We start from the raw sequence: 23,213 nt of genomic DNA, 5'->3' as shown, positions 1-23,213 counted from the left end.
GATGCCCTGCAGGGCAGCCTTCAGCTCCTGCACGCTTATGGGCCTGTTTAGCTGTTTGTTGGTCTCCTCAGAGACCTGAGGTAGTTCACCATTGAACCCCTCCGTCAGTGCTTCCTCCTCCCTGTACTCACTGGTATACAGGGAGGAGTAAAAGCTGACAGCTCGCTTTCTTATCTGGCTTGGTTCCACAACAGGCTGCCCTGTGTAATCTAAAAGTGAGTGGATTACCCTCCTCTGCCCACTCTTCTTCTCCAGGCTGAAGAAGAAGCTAGAGGGAGTGTCCATCTCTGTGATGGTCTGGAATCGGGACCGGACCAGTGCACCCTGAACTTTAACTTCTAACAGGTCGGCCAAAGCCATTTTTTTTTATCTTGAGGACTTCAATATGTCCTCGATCTCCTGGGGACTCGCTTAAACTCTCTAGTTCCACAATATCAGTCTCCAGGTCCTTCATAGATCTGGTGATGTCTCGGGTGACGTTGAGGGTGTGCTGCTGGCAAAGGAGCCTAATCTCAATCTTACCATGGTCCCACCACTGCCTAAGACTGCTAAAATCACTCTTCCTCTGCCTGAAAACACCCCATAAATAAATAAGGACCTCTCTAAACTTCTTATCAAAGGTTAAGACTGAATTAAAATGCCAGTATGGTCTCAATCTCTAGTTTCAAGTCTTCTTCAATACAGCATGATGTTCATTTAGTAAATTATGGTCCATTTTTCCAAAAAAGAGTTACATCTTTACAAAACAAAAACATGCATTAAAGAGCCAACAAGTTCTTCTGTACACAAAGTGAATATTGGTGACGGAGTTGTTGTTCAGTTGATGAGCCGCTTCTTTGACTTTACCTGACGGCTGGCTCAGTAAGTGTTCTCTGACTCGTGGTGAGACAGGATCTCACTGTTAGGAACTCAGTAACGAACACAGAACACCAGAGAGATTGGATTTTCTTTAGTTCATGCAGATTTATTTGCATCACAAAGTATACAAGTAAACCGAGCTGTCCGGAGTCAACTCCCTTCACAATAGCCCTGTACATTATTTATACCTCCATTCTAAACTAAGTCTTCCCCCCCTTTGGATATGTCCTCCTCCTCCTCTGAACTTTCACCTAAACAAGTTACACTGTGCACCTCAGACAAGTCATAACAGAGGGTTGATGAACCAGTCTCCTCCCCACTCGTCTTCTTCCGATTTTGCTTCTGGCTGCCTGTCACAGCGAACGGCTCTTGTCTTTTCCCTCCATTAGAAATCTTGCCCTATTTGTATATCTACATCATCCCCCCTCTATCTACCATCTCTCTATCTTCACCCTCTCTCTGAGGCCGCTATACGAGACTCCCTGTCTCAGTGACGTGAATAACATATGACAATGATACCGGCCAATATCACAGTATGAATATGAATATACATGGATACATTTCGAATTATGGATATGATTGATTTTTCGATTGACAATTTAAGCTTCTGCATTTTCCAAATGCACTAGTATTATTCAAACGTATTGTTCGGTTTGTAAGCCTCGTATCGAACGGTTTAATACGAATACGTGTATTGTTAAACTCCTAGAAACAAATAACCGTAGCACCATCATGAGGTTATTAGGAGGTGTTTCAGCTGCAAGACAGCAGTGAAGGCCCAGGTATAAAATACACGGCCCGCCACTGCGCCACTCATACGAGAAACATGTTAGAACCTCCTGCTGGTCTTCAGGTCCATGTACTTTACGCTTTTGTTTCTTCTATGTTTTAATTTTAATGAAAACACTTGGCATGAGATACGTGCGATGTGACAAATTAAAGTGGATCTGCTGATGAGGCTTTTGGAGGTATCAGTTCATCAGGTGTTTGAGGTCTTATTTCTCTCATCTCATTGGACAGTCCTGTACACCAGCTCCGCCTCCTGAACCCTAACAAACACCAGTCCAGTCAAAGCACACTGGAACACACCTGGACTAGGACACCTGAACCTGTAGGACACAGAAGTTCTGGCCTGTTAGTCACATGATCTGAACAAATGTCTCAGAGGTGGATCGTCGCTAAATGTCTAAGTAAAGTCATTCTTGGTTTTTACTGGAAGACTTGATACTGTACAACTTCTCACCTATTTGTCGTCCTCAGGCAGCTTTTCTTGCACATTCAGTTCGTTATCTGATAGAGAGAAGAATTAGAATGAAGAAAAAAAAAAATAGAATCCAAAATTCTTAAATATTCTCCAGTCATGATGTTAACAGCTCGAACAAAAATGGAATTGAAAATGTGTTTGTTTTACAATGAGGACATGCTCATTTTAGGATCAGACTTGAATGTACAATAGTTTGATGAATGGGGGACATTGTTTACAACTCTCACTTTGAAGGTTTGACAGCTGTTATCAACTTGTCGTCAATCTTGTAGAGATGAACACAGTGCCAAGAGTGATGGAACAAGTTTAAAATAACTTCAAAATAGCCTAACAAAACCTGATCAAATGCTTTGTATCATGTCCTCTCCGCAAACACAACAACTGACTGCAGGTCAGGTTCTGTGTCATTAGTCCAGATCCAAGATGCATGACAAGAAAATGCAACAAACTACCAATTAAACTCTACTGTGAAGTCCAATGTCTGAAAAAAAGATTGCAACTGAATGTAAAATGTTTTTATTGTTTATGGGAGAATGAAAGAATGCAGAGAAGAAAACACAGGATGAGAAACTGAACTCAGTGGGTAAATCATTGATTTGAGGTGCTAGGCTAGGCTAACCATGGGCAGTGGTACATTTCCTGCCCAACACTGCAGAAACCCAGGGCTCGATTACCAGTAGAAACACCTTGAATCACAGTGTAAGTGCCTCTGTTCATTTGGCTGTAAGGGTTCTGATTTATGTTGCTGCACTAGCAACTCGTACTGGTTAGTTAGGGAGTGAAAATGGAAGGTGGAGCTAGAGGGACCCCCCATGAGAGTAACACATTGTGTTTAGTTAAATACTGCTGAAACCAGCATGGACTGACTTCAACCCTCTACTGACCTCAGAGTCTCCAGTCTACAGTGTGGACTCTCCAGTCCAGCAGACAGCAGCTTCACATCTGACTCCTTCAGCTTGTTGTCTCTCAGATCCACTTCTCTCAGATGAGAGGGGTTGGACTTCAGAGCTGAGACCAGAGAAGAACAGCTGATCTCTGACAAACTGCAGCCCCTCAACCTGAATAAAGAATAAATGATGAAGATGAGAATCCATTTATAATCCAATCAGATGTGTTCATGTTTTAAATGTGTAGCTCAACATGACTATGTCCTAATCAATGAGCTTTTCTCTTTGTCATTGTGTTATTGTGGATCATCATCATGTCAGCCTTCTACAGACATCATCCAAATGTCACCACAACATCCATACACCTATTGATGTCAACACAGATTAATACCATGCTGCTGGTCTCAGTCAGGTCTGGAACTAGAGGATCAAGATCAGATCAGACCTGTTGGACTCAAAGACAGTTCATGACTTCATTGATTACATGAGCTTCTTCTTTGTGTATCTGGTAGCTTAGTAGCTTCATGTCTTTAACAGGAGAGGTCCACATGTGTTCAGGTGTGTCTTCAAACAACAGACATGTCATCTGTCCATCACCAGAGTTCTTGGTGGCAGTAATCATTCCTCCTGTCATACCGAGTGTGAAGTGGTCCCTTCATAAAACAACTACACTGAAGAAATCACTTCACAAGTTCAGCTGAAACTAATATGAAGCTTCAGCAGTCTGAGTCAGACAAGCCAAAGTTACAGACTATTAAGGAGCAGATTCCCTCTTTGAGTTCCTCTTCCTCCACCGAGCTCAACAAGGAAACACTGTGTTCAGCCCGCCTGCTAGGTTCTGCTGAGGAAGGTAGTACACAGGACATGTAGACAGTACACAATACATACTGTAGTATGAAGCTGTTGAATGGATTGATTTTGCAGTATGCTACACCAGACTTTAGCCTTAAAAGCAGCTCTTAAAGCACTGGACAAAAACAAACTCATACCTCTATTGGAATATTATATTATATTATTGTGTTTATGACCAGTGTCTGTTTACTTTATTAGATACTTCATGGTTTAGCTACCCACCCCTTAAAACCTTCTTGACCCGAGAGCCCCCCTTGAGTTTAGCGTGTCGTACAATGCACTTTTCAGAAACTAATATGATGAATGCTACACACATGTTATATACCGACTTAACGAAGAGATTCTGGGCAACATAAACCATTTCACACACTGCAAACACAATTATACACAAACTAATATAATCAACAAGAAGATTTACCACAATATCACGTATTTTTCGCCTTGACTCAGCGAGCTCCGCACTCCGGAGAGCTCTACCAACAAAAGGCTAACGGCTAACACGGCCGACCATTACAATTCAGAGCACGAGCATTCGACACAGAATCCAGAGATATCTTCAGAATTTCTCTCCGTGAAACCATTAGCAGATACCAGATTACCAGAGCTGTGAGCAAACAAACGGCAGAACAACAAACCGCTTCACCGAAAAAAAATCGTAACAGCACCTCACCTTTACGCTGAATCATGAAAAGAACGGCATAATTCCTCGTTTGCCAGCTAAACACTGTTGCTACTATATCCTGTGTGTTTCTCATCTGTTTCCGGAAGAAAGGGGGGGGGGGGGGTCAACCAAGCTTAGGGGACCCAGGGGAAAGGGGTTTGACTTTTGGCGAATGGAATTTTAAGCTCGGAGAGGAGCGGCGCATTTTTGAATTTTGCTGGCTAACGATTCTGTCAATCAACACCAGTTTACGCCCAGCGTTTTCTTGAGACTCTTCTGCATCTAACAAGGTGTCATACTCTGAAATTAACTTATCAGAGGCTGAGATAGAGTTACATACACACATGAAGACTGCAGTCAGACGAGGATGGAGCCATGATTTACAGTCTGAGAGCATCTGAAAGTTCAAAATGATGCCAAACTGCTGTATTTTGATAGATTGAACACTATTAGTGATAAAACAAGTGAAATATATAGTATATAAAAACAGCTGGTTCCAAAATGACAATTTTGCTTGACCTCGCGTGACCTCTCCAACTTTTTTTTTTTTATTCTTCACTTTATCAATGTAAAATTTTGCATAGAGACTGCTGACATGTGCTATTTTAGGCTTTCAGCTGCATTATTTCAAAGAAATAATATCAATAAAAGTGCTTCTTTTTCAGGCGAACCTGAAAATTTTCAATTTGAGCTGTGTGCCATCTTCATTTACTATTAACCAGTAACATATACACTGATATTTATGCATCTGAACAAATCTCACAAGTGTTCCCTTTATTATAACATCAACATTATTAAAATAGACCTTGTAGTTACAGAATTACAGTCTTTTTAGTATGGGTATGCAATTTTTGAGCAGAGGCCTAAAAATAGGACTAGGGCCGTACTAGATCTAACAGCTCATGTTGAAATTAAACATTAACGAGTGGAGACTGTAAATATAAAACATCACTCACAAAATGTTTTCCGAGTTATTTTTCATCTACAGCAAGACAACAGACTGACTTGATACACGTGAAGCATCAGATTAGTTCAGATCAACTTTACAAGTCATTTCTACACAGAACTAGACTGGATTTAGTCCTGAACATCACAGACAGTATGGACAGATTACAATAACTCTTGAATGGACATTTGGACACGTGTGTATTGTGTTGAGAAAGACCTGAACGAATATGAACATGTGTTTTTTGTTGCAACCTAATGGTCTGTGTCTTCAGATAATGAGACAAAACATGAAAACAGAACCACAGTTAGACCTGCTGTCAACAACAACTTGGAAACATGTTAGAACCTTAAACATCTATAGTTTGATGATGTCATTCATAATCACTTATTGAAGAGCCACTTCCACTATGACTGGTCTCAGCTGACATCTTTTTCTAGTAATTACAACAGACTTATATTCTAAAAGCCTGCTCTGTGGAGACGTTTGGGCCTGTGATAGGCTGCTGCTTATTACTCTGAGCTCTGCTTTAATCTCACCACAGCAGCTGTGTGGTTGTCTCTGTAGCAGCCACATCAGCTTCTGATATCATGAAGATCACCACAGTTCACAACTTCACCTTTATTGAGCTTTGCATTCAAGTCTTTCTCTGTTTACACAGAATTTGTATCTGCTGTCATCAGATTTCATCCTCCTCCTTCATCTCCCTCACACACTCTACAGCCTCATTAGGACTGACATCACCTTCACTGACTGATTGACCACAATGAGTCTGTGGAAGCTAAAAACTCCTGTCAATCACTTAATTTCTCTACTTTCTGTTACTCTAACAAATATTCAGCTTTTGTTTTCAGGCAAATCCTGAAACCTTACAGTCAGTGAACTGACCTCAGAGTCTCCAGTCGACAGTGTGGACTCTCCAGTCCAGCAGACAGCAGCTTTACTCCTGAATCCTTAAGGTTCATGTTGTAACTCAGGTCCAGTTCTCTCAGATGGGAGGGGTTGGACTTCAGAGCTGAGGCCACAACTTCACAGTGAGCCTCTGAGAGTCCACAGTAAAAAAGTCTGGAATGACACAAATATTACAAAATATTATTATGAACACTTAATATTTACTTCCTGTTTTTCTGGGTAGATTTAGTGATTTGAGGCCTTCAGGAAAACGCTGTGTTGATTTACTTTTCAGCCTTTCTCCAACTGGGAATGTTGGTTTTGGTAGTAGAAGAAGAAGAAGTACTCAAACATGTTTATTATGTAGAAGTGTTAACTATTATTCGTAGAAGTATTAATACTGCTCAGTAAAAGTCTTGCATTCAAATGTTTACATCAAGTAAAGATCGTTGCCAAAGCATCAAAATACAGAATAATATAAATATGATTATTATTATTTTTAACGTCTGTTAAAGGTGGAGTTTTCAATTCTAACATGATGCTGGATAGTAAATAAATAATAATGCTTCATATTTTAATTCTAATATATTTTGTGAGTCAAATGTGAATCTTCAACGTAACCAGTAACATTTCTCTGTCAGGTAAATGTAGTACTACAATGTTGTCCTCTGAAGTAGAAGTACATTACATTCCATCTGACCCTACAGGGTCTGGATCTTAGGAGACATACAAGGACTTCATGTGAACCATAATAAAAATACTTCATATTACTCAACTGGTTAAAGGTGAATTTCACTAAAGAGGAAATCTGAACTCCTTCTTGGAGGCAACGGTTAAAAGAAACAAACATCCTGCAGTTGACCTGAAAAGATGTTGAATAGTTTAAGGAGGAAACCAGCAACGTATGAAAACATGGACTCTTTTCTGGCCTCACTACTACCATCATTACAGCCCACTGGCTGTGAAGTAGTCTGAACATGTGTCCTCCTGTGCTCTCATTGGCTACTTAATGCTGTCATACAAACTTTATTCACATACTTTAGGACCTCATATCTTACTTCACTGAAGTGTCTATATTAATACAAATTAAAAGACAATTCATGTAAATGTATGTAAACAATCTAAAGTAGAACCCTGAATTCAAGTTGGTTTGTTTTTGTTTTCTGGTCCTATTTTTAAGAAAGGGGTGTGGCGTGATACAGATGTTATTTAAACTCTTCAGCATAGTGTTCAAATAATCAGGTGTTATCTGTAAGTGTGATGATGTCAGACATCTTGTAGAACCTCCTGATGTATTAATAACTAAAGTAGATGAAGTGATGACTGTAAAATACTGCTACATGTGATAAAAGCTCAAACACGTCTAAAGTCCTTCATCAGTTTCACCAGGTTTGCACGTCGCCTCCATCACCCAAAGGAAGATAAATAGAGGAAGAATTATATCAATATAAAATATAACAAACATTAGAAATAAATAGAATAACTGTGTTCATTAACTTCACAGTGAAAACTAAACCAACTGAAACTGAAACATGTTTTCACTCGCAGCATTTGAAACATCAAGAACATCTGTGATGAAATACAACTGAATTATAATTTTGTATTAAACAACTGGAACACTTTTAAGAATATGAATTTCATAGTGTCTATATTAGAAGAACTAAACTACTGATCTCACTGATTCATAAAGTTAATCATATCTGGACTTACCGAGCCTTTCTGCAGTTCCTCACAGCTGGAATCAGTCTCCATTGTCCCTCATCTGATGTCTTGTAGTTCTTCAGGTCGAACTCATCCAGAACCTCCTCTGACATCTGCAGCATGTAGGCCAGAGCTGAGCAGTGGATCTCTGAGAGTTTCTTCACTGATCTGTTCTCTGACTTCAGGAACTCTTGGATCTCCTGATGTACTGAGAGGTCGTTCATCTCCATCAGACAGTGGAAGATGTTGATGCTTCTGTCAGGAGACATTTCATTACTGTTCATTTCCTTCAGGTTATTGATGGCTCTCTGGATGGTTTCTGGACTGTTGTCTGTCTGACCCAGCAGGCCTCTTAAGAGTCTCTGGTTGGACTCCAGAGAGAGGCCATGAAGGAAGTGGACAAACAGGTCCAGGTGGCCATCTTTACTTTCAAGGGATTTCTCCACGGCTCTCGTCAGGAAATTATCCAGGGATGAATACTTGTAGTCTTCTCCCATGAAGTCCTTCAGTACCTCTGTCTTCCTGTTTGTGAAACAGTGGAACATGTAGACTGCAGCTAGAAACTCTTGAACACTCAGATGAACAAAGCAGTAGACTGTTTTCTGGAAGATCACACTCTCTCTTTTGAAGATCTCTGTACAAACCCCTAAGAACACTGAGGCCTCCGTGACATCAAGACCACACTGCTCCAGGTCTTCTTGGTAGAACATGATGTTAACTTTCTCCAGATGTTCAAACGCCAGCCTCCCCAGCTTCAGAAGAAGTTCGCTGTCAGCCTCCGTCAGCTCCTGAGGACTCGTCTCATGTCCCTCATGGTACTTCTGCTTCTTCCTCTTTGTCTGGACCAACAGGAAGTGTGAGTACATGTCAGTGAGTACATGTGGTCCAGAACTGTAGCAGTGATCCAGCAGAAGACTGGGATTAGACACATGATGTGGAGGCTCCTGGATGTCTTGATGTGTGAGATTATTCTGCTGGACAGCTCTTCATCACTGAACCTCCTCCTGAAGTACTCGTCCTTCTGGGGGTCGGTGAAGCCTCGTACTTCTGTTACCCTGTCAATACGTGTAGGAGGGATCTGATTGGCTGCTGCAGGTCTGGAAGTTATCCAGACGAGAGCCGAGGGCAGCAGATTCCCCTCGATGAGGTTCGTCAGCAGCACGTTGACCGATGCCTTCTGTGTGACATCAGACACAACCTTCTTCTTCTTCTTCTTCTTCTTAAAATCCAGTGAAAGTCTGGTTTCATCCAGACCATCAAAGATTAACAGAACTTTACAGACAGAGAGCTCCTCTGCTGTGATCTTCTGTAATGTTGGATGGAAAATATGGATCAGCTGGAGAAGACTGTACTGCTCATCTTTGATCAAGTTCAGCTCCCTGAACGAAAGCAGAACCACCAGACTGACATCTTGGTTCTCCAAACCCTCAGCCCAGTCCAGAGTGAACTTCTGCACCGAGAAGGTTTTTCCAACGTCGGCGACGCCGTTCGTCAGAACGACTCTGATGCGTCTCTGTTGGTCAGCTGAGGCTTTAAAGATGTCGTGGCACCTGATCGGAGTGTCATGGAGGGTCTTCTTCTTGGAAGCTGACTCAAGCTGCCTCACCTCATGTTGGGTATTAACCTCCTCACTGTGTCCCTCTGTGATGTAGAGCTCAGCGTAGATCCTGTTGAGGAGGGTTCCACTTCCTGTTTCATCACTTCCTTCAGTCACACATTCACATCTCTTCTTCAGACTGATCTTATGTTCCTCTAAAACCTCCTGCAGACCACTATCTCCTGAAAGAGAGAACATTTAAAGAAGATATGATATTGATTTGACTAAAACAATCAGTAAACAATAACATCAGGCTGATATCTGAACCTACAAACGGGGACACATGAGTGAAAGTAACTTTCAGTTAGATTCAGTTAGAAGCTACTAAAGTAGTGAGATGTGAACCCAGAGAGCTTTCTCTCTGGTCACCAGCACAGACAGTGTTGATCCAGACATTCATGTTCTTGTGTAAGTTCTGATATTGTTCATGTTCTGGAGCAGATGTGCAGAGAGAGAGAGAGAGAGACCAGAAGGACATGGGTTCTATATTGTCTTCTGAAGGAGCAAATAAATGCTGGAAAACTCTTTTGAGTGGTATCCTTCCATGCCCTATCCACAACTGTTACACAAGTTTATCACGAATCAATGAGACCTTCTTCCTTTGTGTGTTTACATCGTTCAATCCAACAAGTGTCTCTGTATTAAAACAACACGTCCTGTTTCCAGACATGAAGACATCAGCAGAGAAATGAACAGTCTTACTTTGTACACTTCTGGTCTCACTGGCTGTCTGCAGTCCAGCTCTGGTTCTGGACATCAGCTTCTCCTTAGAATCATGACTCATCTTCTTCCTGTAAAGACATTTATTTCGAACTAAAATGATTTGTTGGTTGTTGTTAAAATATCCAGATGTGGACTAAAGTGTGTAGAAGCTCAGTTAAAGTGTTACTCTTTGAATTCAGCGTTCAGTCTGTAATGAAAATGTTATTTTATTTCAACTCTCCTGCTTTCATGAACTCTAATCAGCTGCTTTTCTTCTCAGGCTGTCTGATGAAACATTTAGTGATCCGTCTGTAGTTTGTTTATAACTAACTCAACACTTCCTGCAGCTCCTTCACAGTTAAAGTCCTCCATTAGAGAGAGCTGATCATGTCCTTTACTGTGTCACAGTGTCTTTGATCAGCTCTGCTTGAGTTAGTTGTGTTTAAACTGAGGTTAGAAGAGGTCTACATGTTGTGGTGGACCAACAGTCTAACACACAGCATGTAACAGTGGAGTCTCAGGTTCAAGTCCACACACTTTCCTTCTTCATGTCTGTTTTCTGTCACTTTCTACTGTCAACTATCAAATGAAGGATCAATTCAAACATGATGAAAACAGAAGAGGTCCAAATGTACAGTTGACCATTTCCTGTCTTGTTTTTGTCAGCAGAGAACTTTTACATCAGTACTGCTCATGATGTTTGTTCTAGACCTTCAGGATCAATATATGGAGGAGAGAGTCTGAACTCAAAGGTCCACTTACTCAAGATTTAAAGCTTCACACTGAAAGCTCTGAATCTGTAGGAAGTGAACCTTTGAGCTTCATCTCATGAAACTATAATATAAATCTTTGAGCAGAACATTTAGTCTTCATCCTCAATGCATCATCTTCATCAGGTCAGCTCACAGTAACAACAGTCTCTTACTGTGTGTCTGAGGGTCCAGGTTCATTACTGAAGTATAGAGGTTCTTCTTTGGACCGATCACTCTTCATAGACAGACAGATGGATCCTGGAGACTCTGCTCTCTGTCTGGACTGAATTCTGCAAACATCAAGATGATTTTATTCAGAATGAATCTTTGAGAACAACAAAGACATTAAAGTAGATCTGAATACACAAACTACTGTTACTGCAGATATTTAGAAGCTTTTAAAGTTTGTATCAGTCCTCTTAGATTACATCACAGCTTTTCTAGGTGACTGACAGCCGTCACCGATACTAAGAGGAAGAACCTCAAACTCAACTCAAAACCTCTAAATCTACAGAACACATTGTCAGAGGTACAGGAACTGAAAATGACTCCTATGAATGAGTTTGAATGAGTATGAATAAGAAGTTCTCTTACTGTGTGTCTGAGGGTCCAGGTTCTTTACTGAAGTACAGAGGTTCTTCTTTGGACCAATCACTCTTCATAGACAGACAGCCGGAGACTAGAGACTCACAACCACTCATCTTCTGATCTGACATCAGTCTGAGAGTAAAACAGTAACGTTAGGTTCGCTCGAGATGAGTCAGTCTTGATCAGAATCGATCACAATGCATGCTGGGTAACCTCACGAGGTCGAGGCGCCGTAGTTGCTTTTAACCGACTGCATGACCCAGGGCATGATGGGAGGCACCTGGCTGTGGTAAGATCAAAGAGCTGATTGGCTCTTAGATTTGACAACAAACACCACTTTTAGTAGAAAATTCAATTTTTCAGTGTAATTGTAATATTTAATCGAATGTTGGCTTTTAGTCTCATGTTGTGCAATGAAGGTTTAATCTAAAAACAGGACAGGATACAATGCAGATACACGCACATTTAAATAAATCCGAACGAGGTCTGCAAACTACAAGTAGCCTACAGATCTAACAGGAAGTAACTGTTTCTTTGACTTCCTGTTTGGTCTTTGAAGGCGAATGAAAACAGTCCGACTTCACCGCAGTGTTTGTTCAACGTCCCCTGCTGCTGCTGCTCTCGTCTACTTTACAGGAGAGAAGAAGCTCATGTAGAACGAGCTACTGACTGTGAGCTCAGAACAGGAAGTAACACACACACACACACACACACACACACACACACACACAGTATAATAAAAGTAGACGTTCATTCTAACATGTGTGTCCTCTACAGTCCACAGGGAGAAAAGTGACTCACACACTGTGACAGTAAAACAATCAAATGTTGGATTAACACTCACCCTGCCTCAGCCTTCAGCTTCTCTCCTTCTGCTCTGTGACTCAAAATGGAGTCTGAACTTTCTGATAAACACATCAGGGTTCCCTCCCTGTTCTCATGTATCTGGATCACATGATCACTGTAGCTCCGCCCCTCTTCATTTACAGGCAATCAGCTGAGTTCATGTAGAAGTGTGTGGGTGTGTTTGTGAGCTCACACAGATCCTCTTTTTATTATGATGTGTTTATGAGCGTCTCTCTCGGCTTGAACACGTTGAATTAAAAGTTTTTTTAAAAAAAAAGAGTTTTGGTCAAAATGTTGCTGCATTATCTTTATGTTTAAATCATGAACGTAAATCTATAAAAGCTTTCTGTGTAAAGGTTTCTGTTCCAGACTGTGAGGAACAACAACATAGTTGAACATCAGCTGCTTAGAGGTAACGTAAACAGCTCATAATTAGGGCCCGAGCACCGACGTAGTCGGAGTGGAGGACCTATTGTTCTTCTAATGTTTATTATTATTTGTTCTTCTAATGTTTATTATTATTATTATTATCGTACGTGTTTCATCGCAAAAAAAGAGGTGCTTGGGATACTGGTAAGATTTTGAAATTTGGCACGCAAGGTAGTCATGGCGAAAATTGCAGTTTGATTGGGGTGTTCAGTTGCGGGATGAAAAATTGGCTCGACAGCGCCCCCTATTGAGTAGCCCCAACATTGGGTTTCACCTAGCTGTATGAAATTTGGTACGTATGTGTAACATGATGGGACGTATAAAAAAAAAATCATCTTGGAAGTATGCCCTAAACCAAACATGAAGCTGGCCATTTTTAATTTTGACGTTTTTTGACCATTTCAAGCCGCCGTACTTTAACGAACTCCTAGAGATTTGACCCGATTGACGTCAGATTCGGTCAGTATGATCTTGAGACCTTGGCAGTGAAAAGTTCTCAAAAGATCAAAACGTTATTGAACTATGTATCTGTGGCGTGGCGGCAAATAAACAACATTCGCCATTAAAGAGGAAGTTGTTGTAACTCGGCCGTACATTGTCTAATCTGCTCCAAATTTCTCATATGTCATAACATCCTCACCTTGTAGACATTTGTATGACAATTTAGAATCATAGTAATTGCGCCACCTAGTGGCAACAGGAAGTTATGGGTTCTTTACTTTGACATCCTGCTCCTCACAGATTAATCAGATTCCTCTCAAATTTTGTCAGAAAGGTCTTACGCATACATGGAATTTGTCTCCGGTTTCCACTCCGCTCTCAATGTACAAACACAAATTTACAATAAACAAGAAAATATATGTATAAAGAATAAAAAGGGCAGCAAAAAAGTAGAACGGATGTAGGTATAGACATTTAGCTATATACAATATAAGTATAAATATATATTCAAGAGAAAAAGTGTGTGTATATATATATATATATATACATGTGAACATAAACCTATAGACAATGGCATGAATTATAAGTGGTGGTAATAGTGCAGTATAACTTATTTATTGTTCATGAGAGTGATGGCCAGTGGAAAGAAGCTGTTCCTGTGTCTGGTGGTCTTGGCGTACAGAGCCCTGTAGCGCCTACCAGAGGGGAGGGGTTGGAACAGCTTGTGTCCAGGGTGTGAGGGGTCTGCAGAGATCCTTCCAGCCCGTTTCCTGACTCTGGAGGTGAACAAGTCCAGGTTGAACGGCAGGCTGGAACCAATGATCCTCTCTGCAGACCTGACAATCCGTTGCAGTCTGTTCCTGTCCTGTTTGGTGGCTGATCCAAACCACACAGTGATAGAGGAGCAGAGAACAGACTGGATGATGGCTGAGTAAAACAGAATCAGCAGCTCCTGAGGTAGGTTGAACTTCCTGAGCTGGCGCAGGAAGTACAACCTCTGCTGTGCCTTTTTCCGGATGGTGTTGATGTTGGAGGCCCACTTCAGGTCCTGGGAGATTGTGGATCCCAGAAACTTGAAGGTCTCCACAGCGGATACAGTGTTGTTGATTATGGTGAGGGTGAGGGGGGGGGGGGGGGCTCCTCATGAAGTCCACTGTCATCTCCAAAGTTTTGAGCCTGTTAAGCTCCAGGTTGTTCTGACTACACCAGAGGACCAACTGTTCAACCTCTCGCCTGTACGCAGACTCATCACTGTCCCTGATGAGGCCGATGACCGTTGTGTCGTCTGCGAACTTCAGGAGTTTAACCGTTGGGTCCTCTGAGGTGCAATCGTTGGTGTAGAGGGAGAAGAGCAGTGGGGAGAGCACACACCCCTGGGGGGCGCCAGTGCTGATAGTCCGAGTACTGGATGTGAATTTTCCCAGCCTCACCTGCTCACCTGTCAGTCAGGAATTTTTGTGATCCACTGACAGGTGGAGGCTGGCACAGTGAGCTGGGAGAGTTTGGGTTGGAGTATTGCTGGGATGATGGCATTAAACGGACCTAGAAAAAAACAGTCCTTTCAGCAGCTCCCTGGGTTCTAATCCCAACTCTGCATCCTGACTATCTAATAAAAGGCAAAAAGTCAAAAAATAATCTTAAAATCGTTACAGCCTATATTTTGAATAGGTATTTAATAGAAAAAAAGAAATTTAACCACGAATAGTATCAAAAACAGTTTTTTTTTTTACTAAAAACTACAAGGATTTTAGAACATCACATGTACGACATGTATAACATCACATGTATCACATGTATAACACATACATGTTTAGGCTTGTTCAGTAGGGATGCTGACAGTGGCACGTCTCCTGGAACTTCCCTTGTCTGCTGCCAGGTTGAACCACCTCATTGCGTGTTTCAGAATCTCATCATCTGTGGCGGCACCTGAGACATGATTCTTTCTGACGGCATCTGTAACCACACAAGCAGATCATACAACACCTCATGAACCCTCAGTGCAACATATAGCAAACATGCAGTCTAAAAGCTAGTGGCTGTCTGACATGTAAAGGTTTGCTATGCTACATTCAGAGCTAATATATCATATAACTATTATGTAATGATATAGTCAAGTAATATGAATGAGAAAATGAAGTTGCTATTCAAATATTGAATTTAGCACCGTTAAAAGGAGACGATCTGGGGAAACATACTAATTTGTAAGTTTGAACACTATTTAAGACCTCTATGTTACTTCAAACTGTTTTCATTAAATATTAGTTACTTACGCAGGAGCAACGTCTTCAACTCCCATTTATCCATTTCCAGTTGATTCTCTTCCCAACATCATCATTAAACATGCGGGCAAGATGTTCCATGAAACCTGTTTTGTGTCATGTCCTCTGAGGGAGGAAATCTAAAATGGATCAAAAAAGTATTGTTAACATCTGATATTTTACAGAATGTTTTTTAAAATACATTTTCATCAGACAGGGTATTATCCAGTGTTAATACATATAATATAGAATAGTTCAAATCAAGATTGACTTTAATCAGAACAATGTAATCAGATTTGATTGAGATGCTTAATAAAACAAACACTTACCACTCTTCTTCAGCTGAGAGTTGAGGATCTTTAAGACATTCCTCAACATGTTCCACTTCCTCCAGTGAGTTAAATGGAAACTGTTCTGGCTCAGTCACTTCCACTTCTTGGCCAGTTGTGTGCAGCTTGTTGGTGAGATAGTTTACTGGTGTTTAATGTTCTCCAGTAAGCTCATGATATGAACTTCAGCAGCTGTTAAAAAAGAACATTAGAATTAGGTTAAAACATTATTTGAACAACTGATTAAGACACATTTCATTAAAAATATGGAAACAGCAAGTTTTCTTTTTGAACTGTATGCAGCAAAGAAAGGTGATGCAAAGAAAAGAATGCAAAGAATCACAAAATATCTCTTCTTACGTTCTAGCTCAAACTACAAGAATAGGAACAATAAACTGACTCAGTTTAAAATATTCAATAATACAATCCCAGTAATGCAAACCTAATAATCATATCCGCTTGGATTCAATGTGGCAGTGTGTGTGTTGCATGTAATATATGTTAAGGTTCGATAGAGGAATTTGTCACAGAACACAGAATATGGAGGCAAATTAAGACTAAACCACTGCACACAAACCATTAATCAAACCAAATGTACCGACTCACAGCACGGTAAGGTGACTCACACCACACAATAAGATATGCAGTGTTTCCCCAACATTATATTAGGGGGGCGCCCCCCCCCGGAAGGTCGAATTAATGTGGTTTAATTTTATTTTCTATATAGCGCCAGATCACAACAGAGGTCATTTAAGGTTCCTTTCCTATAGAACAGGTCTACACCGCGTTCTTTTATTAAACACACTGAACAGCTTTATGTTATGTATCTTATCTACACGACGGCATGTCATATCTGTCTCTACATGGTCGCGCGTTTACAATTCTCCTCTGCTCTCTGTATCGCGCACGGAGTACAGACAAGAGCCCGAGTGCTGCACGCCCTGCCCCCCTCCCCCTGGTTGTACAAGACTGATCTTAGTAAGTAAGTAAGTAAGTAAAAACGTAAGTAAGTAAATAAATAAATAAATAAATATCAAGAGGCTCTGGAGATGTTCTTCCAGAAGCCCAGAAAGTGACTGCAGTGACAAAAGCTGCACACTTTGTGGATAATTTAAATATATAATATCAATGTTTAGTTCAAATATTAGTTCAGTTGTTATATTGACTGCTGTCATTAAAATAATCACATGAACACCATGATTCATGGTGCGCATGGCCGAACTGAGTGAGACAGTACGGCGGATCTGCCGACCTGAGGGCGGATCCGCCCCGGAGTCGAATGCTATGTGGGTGAGACCTGGCAAAATGATCTTGCTAAGTCGCTGGTCAACGCAGGAAATACGTCTAACTAGTGCAAGCAGTGTCTGCTGGTTATAGAAATGCACGGCGGCGTCAACCAGAGTCCTGCCAGTACCCTCGAAATGCATGAAGGTGCGAGGGCCCGATCAATGCTGCTGGCAGCTTTAATTCAAATCTAATATCTATTTATGTTGTGTAAACATCTCCTTCAAACAACTGTATTTATTAAAGTTTCTCACCAACACTACATGTGAACACAACATGATAACTGTTACACCAGTACGTGTGGCTAAAAACTAATGTAGCTAACAGGTAGGCGAAGTTTGCCGACAGGTAATGTAGCTTACAATCAACTAAAACTATTGATCTAAGTAAGTGTAGTTAGATCAAAGGTAATGTAGCTGTCAATTAACTACATTTACTATCTTAGTTCGTTTAGTTAGTTGACAGCTAATGTAGAAACTAGTCAGCTTATTAAGTGTAGTTGATCTCGATAACAGGTAACGAAAACTATGTCATCTTAGTGTCTTCAGCTTACAGCTGACAAAGCTAAATGAAACTAATTATCTTAGTAGGGGGAGTTAGCTGAAAAGTATTGTAGCTGACAATGAACTCAACCTAGTTATCTTTTTAGGTATAGTTAGCTTAAAGCTAACAAAGCCGTTTTAGCCATCGCCAACTTGGCATTTTGCAACCAGTGAACGGAAGTGAAGGACTGTGGAAGAGCGACAATGTTGTTAAGAAAAATCTGATTATTCATTTTCAAATGTTCAACCTGAAACTTAATCAGATAAATATGTTGAGTTAGCTAAAGAGCAGCTTAACTAACAGCTAACTAACCAAGATATCTTTCTAAGGGTTAGGGTTTCTTTGTCAGAGTGACACTTTACTGTAATGAAACGCTCAGCTTCCTCACACCAGCCTCCTTTCTTCCTTGTACCTAAAAGCTGGCACAGGAGACGCTGGCTGCGCACAGTGCGCCTGCGCAGACAGTGTTTAAGTTGATATATTTACTTACCTACACTAGTTCGTACCGGGTATTGAGAAACGCCCTTAATGAATGCTGAAAGTTATAGAATGTAATGAATGAAAATTGTATCTAATTCATTTATATTATATTTAATGGAAGTAACACAAAAAACAAAAAAATTAAAGCAAACTAAATGCCAAAAGGCAGTGGCGGGCCGTGCATTTTATACCTGGGCCTTCACTGCTGTCCTGCAGCTGAAATACCACCTTATAACTACATGATGGCAACACAGCCATTATTTGATTTTAAGGCTGTACGTCTTCGTATTAAACCATTCGATACGAGGCTTACAATACCTTTGAATAATGCTACAGCATTTGGAAAACGCAGAAGCTTAAATTCAGAAAAATATAATGTTTTCTGCGCCCATATAGGTCAATGGTTCTCAGCCGGTCTGGCTGTGGGACCCGCCATCATTCCTTAATGACAAGTCTCAACCCACAGAGATCGGCTTATGATTTTACTTTTACAACTCAAACATTGAATGTACTGCTCTGCAATGTCTTTCCTCGTCTCAGACCCCTGTGTCATGGTGTGTCTCACTCAGGTCAGGAAACGTGTCAGAATACCCATATTTGATTGGCTGAGCTGCATCACGTGATGTGATTCACTACCCGACTAAGCCTCTGCTGTTAAGTTTCGTTTCACGATAGTCACGTGCTCGCCCACTGACCAATCACAGCACACTCTGCACCTCGCGGCAGAGCTACACATGGACACTGAGCTGCACGTAATGCTGACGTCATTATAGGCCGGCTAGCAGGCACCGATACTCCAAAGAATACGCCCAACATGTCAAACTAAAGATCTGATTGGTTGAAGACGATGACAATCAACAATATCGTCCCCAATCACTTAAAGTGCAAAGGGATTCACTTGTGAGTCTGCAGGCCTCGGGCCTCTGTTCTTACCTAGAGACACAGAGGTGAGATCTGATTGGATAAAAGCTCTACTTAAAACAAGCTGCACTGGAAGCAGAGCAACTGAGGAAGACAGTAGCTGTGCAATGAGAAAATAAGATAATGGGAAAATATTTTTATAAATTATAATACATGTAGTGTATTTAAGAAAAAATATTAAATTATAAAATAGATATTACTTTGTGATTCTGTTTAGGCCAGCAGAGAAGGCTTTGCAGGCCCTGAAGGCCAGGGGCGGACTGGCTATTGGGGATACCAGGGGAAATCCCCGGTAGGCCGACGGGCTTGAGCCGGTCCAATACCGGGCCCGCCTTCATCACCAACCGGCCCTCGCTCTGAGATCGCCGACCCCGACTGCATTCTATGCTTCACAGAATACGTTAAATTTTACTATACTTAAAGTCCATAATCACTGACTGAGATTTATACTACTCCTCGCGATCTGTATTCACACTCATGGTTTCCATCTGCGAGCCGGCAGCACCCCTACCAGTGTTGCCAACTCCTCAGTAAGGAAAGTAGCTATTGGCTGTCCTAAAAGTCGCTAGAAGTCGCTAAATGACGTCATCACCTAATTTGCATAATTGTAATGAGCGCTGTAGAGAGAGGCGGGAACAGCGGCGGCTTTGTGCATGCGCAATTCATTTGCAGTCTGGACACGGAGAGTGTGGGTCTCTTTCTGCAGCTGGGACTGCAGCGCAAGGGGCTACTGTGAGACTAATCACCTTTGAGTGCTTTGAGGCGGCGGAGGGGCTCACGGCAGCTCCCGCGTGCCGAACGGTACGTGCTTTCATGTCAGAGTCAAAACACCAGAAAAGTCTCCAACAACACCAGAAAAAGTAGCTAGATTTGTCGCTAGTAGCTTTTGACGAAAAAAGTCGCCATGAGGGTTTGGAAAGTCGCCAGATTTAGCGAGAAAGTCGCCAAGTTGGCAACACTGACCCCTACACACACACACACACACACAATCACACCACCCAGCATGCAATCTGCCCCAAAGAGGCGGGTCTATGAAGCAGTTTAGCCAATGATGCTTTAATGCTGATTGAAGATATAAATGATTGACATACAATTTAGCCAATCAGTGTCCTCAAATAGATTTAGCTTGGGGCAGAATCAGCTGCGCGTTTCCGTCCAGACTAGTCTCTACAGGCGAGTGCGAGCGCCAGCGCGAGCACTGCTCCTCCAAGAGCCGTTTGAGAGGAGAATTTTGGCGGAGAAACTGCACAATCAGACAGCAGACTAGCGGGAAAGGGAAGCAGTACATGCGAAGCTTCTCCACTAGCTGAACAACAGAGAGGTTTGGCTAGCTGGATGACGTCATGCTAATAACTTATTTAGCTTTTTAAAACAACGGGGACAGATCCAGCACGGACAGTGAGATTCGGAGTGAGAGACATGAAGCACCTGCTGAGAAATGATATATAGTTATAAATACATAATTATATGTGTGTGTGTTTTATATTATAGTGAATATTGTTATACGATATATATATTATATTATTATATGATATATATATTATTATATTATACTGAATTCCCTGTGTGGGTGACACAAATAAGATGTCCTGACATGTTTGTCAAAGTGTTATTTACTGCTTTTTTTCATGTTGGAATAAAAGTTAAATATTTAACTGCAAAGTAGTAATACGTGTTTGATACCTTAATCTTTTTGCATTAAATCATTCTGGGATGTTTGCTGAAATTGATTGGATGTGGCACAGCCCTACAGAGGACATGTTCCACCAGCTCCACTGCGTATAACCATCTGATACTAGCCCAGATTTAAGCATATTCATCAAGCAAACTATACCTACCTTGGAGTGTTACAATAGCCAGTATCATTTTATTCAATGTGTCCATCCAGGCAAATTGGTGGATCCAAATGTTATTAAAAAAAAAACATATATGATGTAATTTCTTTGTAATCATCCAAAATCATGTTAAGTGTATGTTAACTCCCGGGCCACTTTTTTCCCCCCAGTCCGCCCCTGCTGACAGCCCACCACTGCCAAAAGGAGATATTGGGGCAAAGTTGTTTTTTTGTGTTGAAAGAAAAAAAAACTTAAATCAATACATTTGTCATTTTTAAACATGTTTAATACCAAGAACATAACAATCTGAAATCTGAACAATGAATGTGTTCTTCTATTTTATCTCAACCGTCCAAATCCTCCTTGATAAATGTGCATTTACCAGCATGTCCTCACTACTACCACAGGTCAGCGGGTCAAGTCTTCCTGAGGACCACTACGAGACCTGGAACCAGCTTCAGTCTCGTTAAAGTGAAGGACAGACTCCCAGATATTGTGAGTTTTGCCTCATGGGGTCCACGTGAAAGATGAATCCTTTGCCACGTGAGGAAAGGTTCACATCCCTTTTTTCACTTCCCCCAAAGTCAATGAGCAGAAATCACGTGTGTTGTGTGCAGAGCGTCTACGCCACAGCGGGGATGAAATACTGCAGCGACACATCTTCATGAAGCAGGATCAGGTGGACGACCCTCTCATGGACGATATCTTAGGGGATGAGAGCAAAATATGATTTAACATTGGATTAAAAAAAAAAAATAAACATCATCCAGAGGCGGAAATTAATTTTCAATGTGCTTGCCGTGTTGTTGGGGGGGCCAGACGGCAATCTCAGAGTTCAAAAAGTGAACTCAAAGCTTCATGTGTTAAAGCTGCATTCTGTCTAATGTCCACCAGGGATATTAATCCAGAATCATAATTGAAGGTATGTTGCTGATGTTATTAAAATATAAGTGGCTGGCTGAGGAGCTGTGGGTGGACTTACTGCACATGGCCTTGCTGGGGTTGACCTGCTGTCCCACGAGGAACTGCTGCAGCTTCCTGATGTCCACCCGGGCCTGTACCATGGCCTCTGGGTCCCTGGTCTGAGACGGACCACTATCCTGGGAGGCGTCATCGCCTGGAGGGACAGGAAGCAGAGAAGGAAGGAGGGAGGGAGGGAGGGAGGAAGGAAGGAAGGAAGGAGGGAGGAAGGAGGCATGTTTTTTTGACAGTTCAATGTTGTAAAAACTAGTTTTGACGTCAAACTTTGCATCTACGCTGCTATCAGTTCCCATTCCTAGTCCCCATTCATGCCAACAGTGGCAATTCTAACGCGCTAATGTTTAGCACTTATAATGTTCACCATTTTAGCGTCACATCTTAGAATTATTTGTGGATTATAACTTTTGCAGGCATTTGTTCATAAATCAAAGTATTGGACCAAATAAAAGACGTTGAAATGCATGAAAAGTCAGATTATGATCAAAGTGGTTACAATTCATCCTCTGGGGACCATGAACGTCTGCAGTAAACTGGACCAACGTGTTGGACTGAGTGACAAACAGCCGGCATGTTTATAAAAACAGTGACGTTGTTTTTACCCCACGGAGGGTTTCCCAGGTCTTTGAAGTGAGTGGTGACAGAAACCAGATCAGTCTCGATCTTCAGGTTCATCTCTCCGTTCAGGTTGGCCTCCATCACCTGATAACAAACACACACACACACGCACACGCGCACACACACACACACACACACACACACACACACACACACACACACACACCTTCAGAAAACGTGTATTATTGTATCTATAAGTAAAAACCTACACCTCCACCAGAGACAGGCTTTAAATAAAATACAGGTAATCAAATAAAGACACAAAGTGACTAAACTAACATTCACTCACTTGTCCTGGTGACTCACTTCCTCACGATATCTAAAACAACATTTATACTCTTCTTCATGTTAAATGGATCTGGGGTTGTTGTTTTAGAGACGTTGGGAGGAACGTGATCCTACCAGGAAGTTAGAGAGGTTCTTCATTCTGTCCACGACGTTCTTCATCGTCTTCAGAGGAGGCAGGTAGATGCTCACCTGCGGGGGGGGGCAAATAAAGACACAAGTGACTAAACTAACATTCACTCACCTGTACTGACGACTCACTTCCTC

At 41.5% G+C, this 23,213-nt stretch overlaps 2 protein-coding genes across 2 annotated transcripts in view; both read right to left on the bottom strand.

Moving 5' to 3' along the window:
* Positions 1–1,590: 1,590 nt before the first annotated feature.
* On the bottom strand, positions 1,591–12,631 carry LOC116401005 (protein NLRC3-like). Its single transcript, XM_031879175.1, is given in 9 exon segments — positions 1,591–2,148; positions 3,007–3,180; positions 6,357–6,533; positions 8,070–8,946; positions 8,949–9,839; positions 10,360–10,448; positions 11,285–11,401; positions 11,706–11,831; positions 12,544–12,631. Coding segments are annotated over 9 exon segments (2,529 nt in total). The 5' UTR covers positions 12,618–12,631; the 3' UTR covers positions 1,591–2,144.
* An 8,675-nt stretch (positions 12,632–21,306) lies between these two features.
* The window catches only part of hus1 (HUS1 checkpoint clamp component), a 4,062-nt gene continuing 2,155 nt past the window's right edge, over positions 21,307–23,213 (bottom strand). Inside the window, exons 5-8 of the mRNA XM_031879177.1 lie at positions 23,064–23,138; positions 22,646–22,745; positions 22,048–22,182; positions 21,307–21,770 (exon numbers count right to left, since the gene is read on the bottom strand). Coding sequence (XP_031735037.1) covers positions 21,688–21,770; positions 22,048–22,182; positions 22,646–22,745; positions 23,064–23,138 — 393 coding nt within the window. The 3' untranslated portion in view covers positions 21,307–21,687. The remainder of the gene's footprint in view (positions 21,771–22,047; positions 22,183–22,645; positions 22,746–23,063; positions 23,139–23,213) is intronic.

The sequence above is a fragment of the Anarrhichthys ocellatus genome, unplaced genomic scaffold, assembly GCF_004355925.1.
Source record: "Anarrhichthys ocellatus isolate YVR2014 unplaced genomic scaffold, GSC_Weel_1.0 scaffold232, whole genome shotgun sequence".
Lineage (NCBI taxonomy): Eukaryota > Metazoa > Chordata > Actinopteri > Perciformes > Anarhichadidae > Anarrhichthys > Anarrhichthys ocellatus.
The sequence above is the reverse complement of the archived record's forward strand: the minus strand, read 5'-3'. Positions and strand labels throughout refer to the sequence as shown.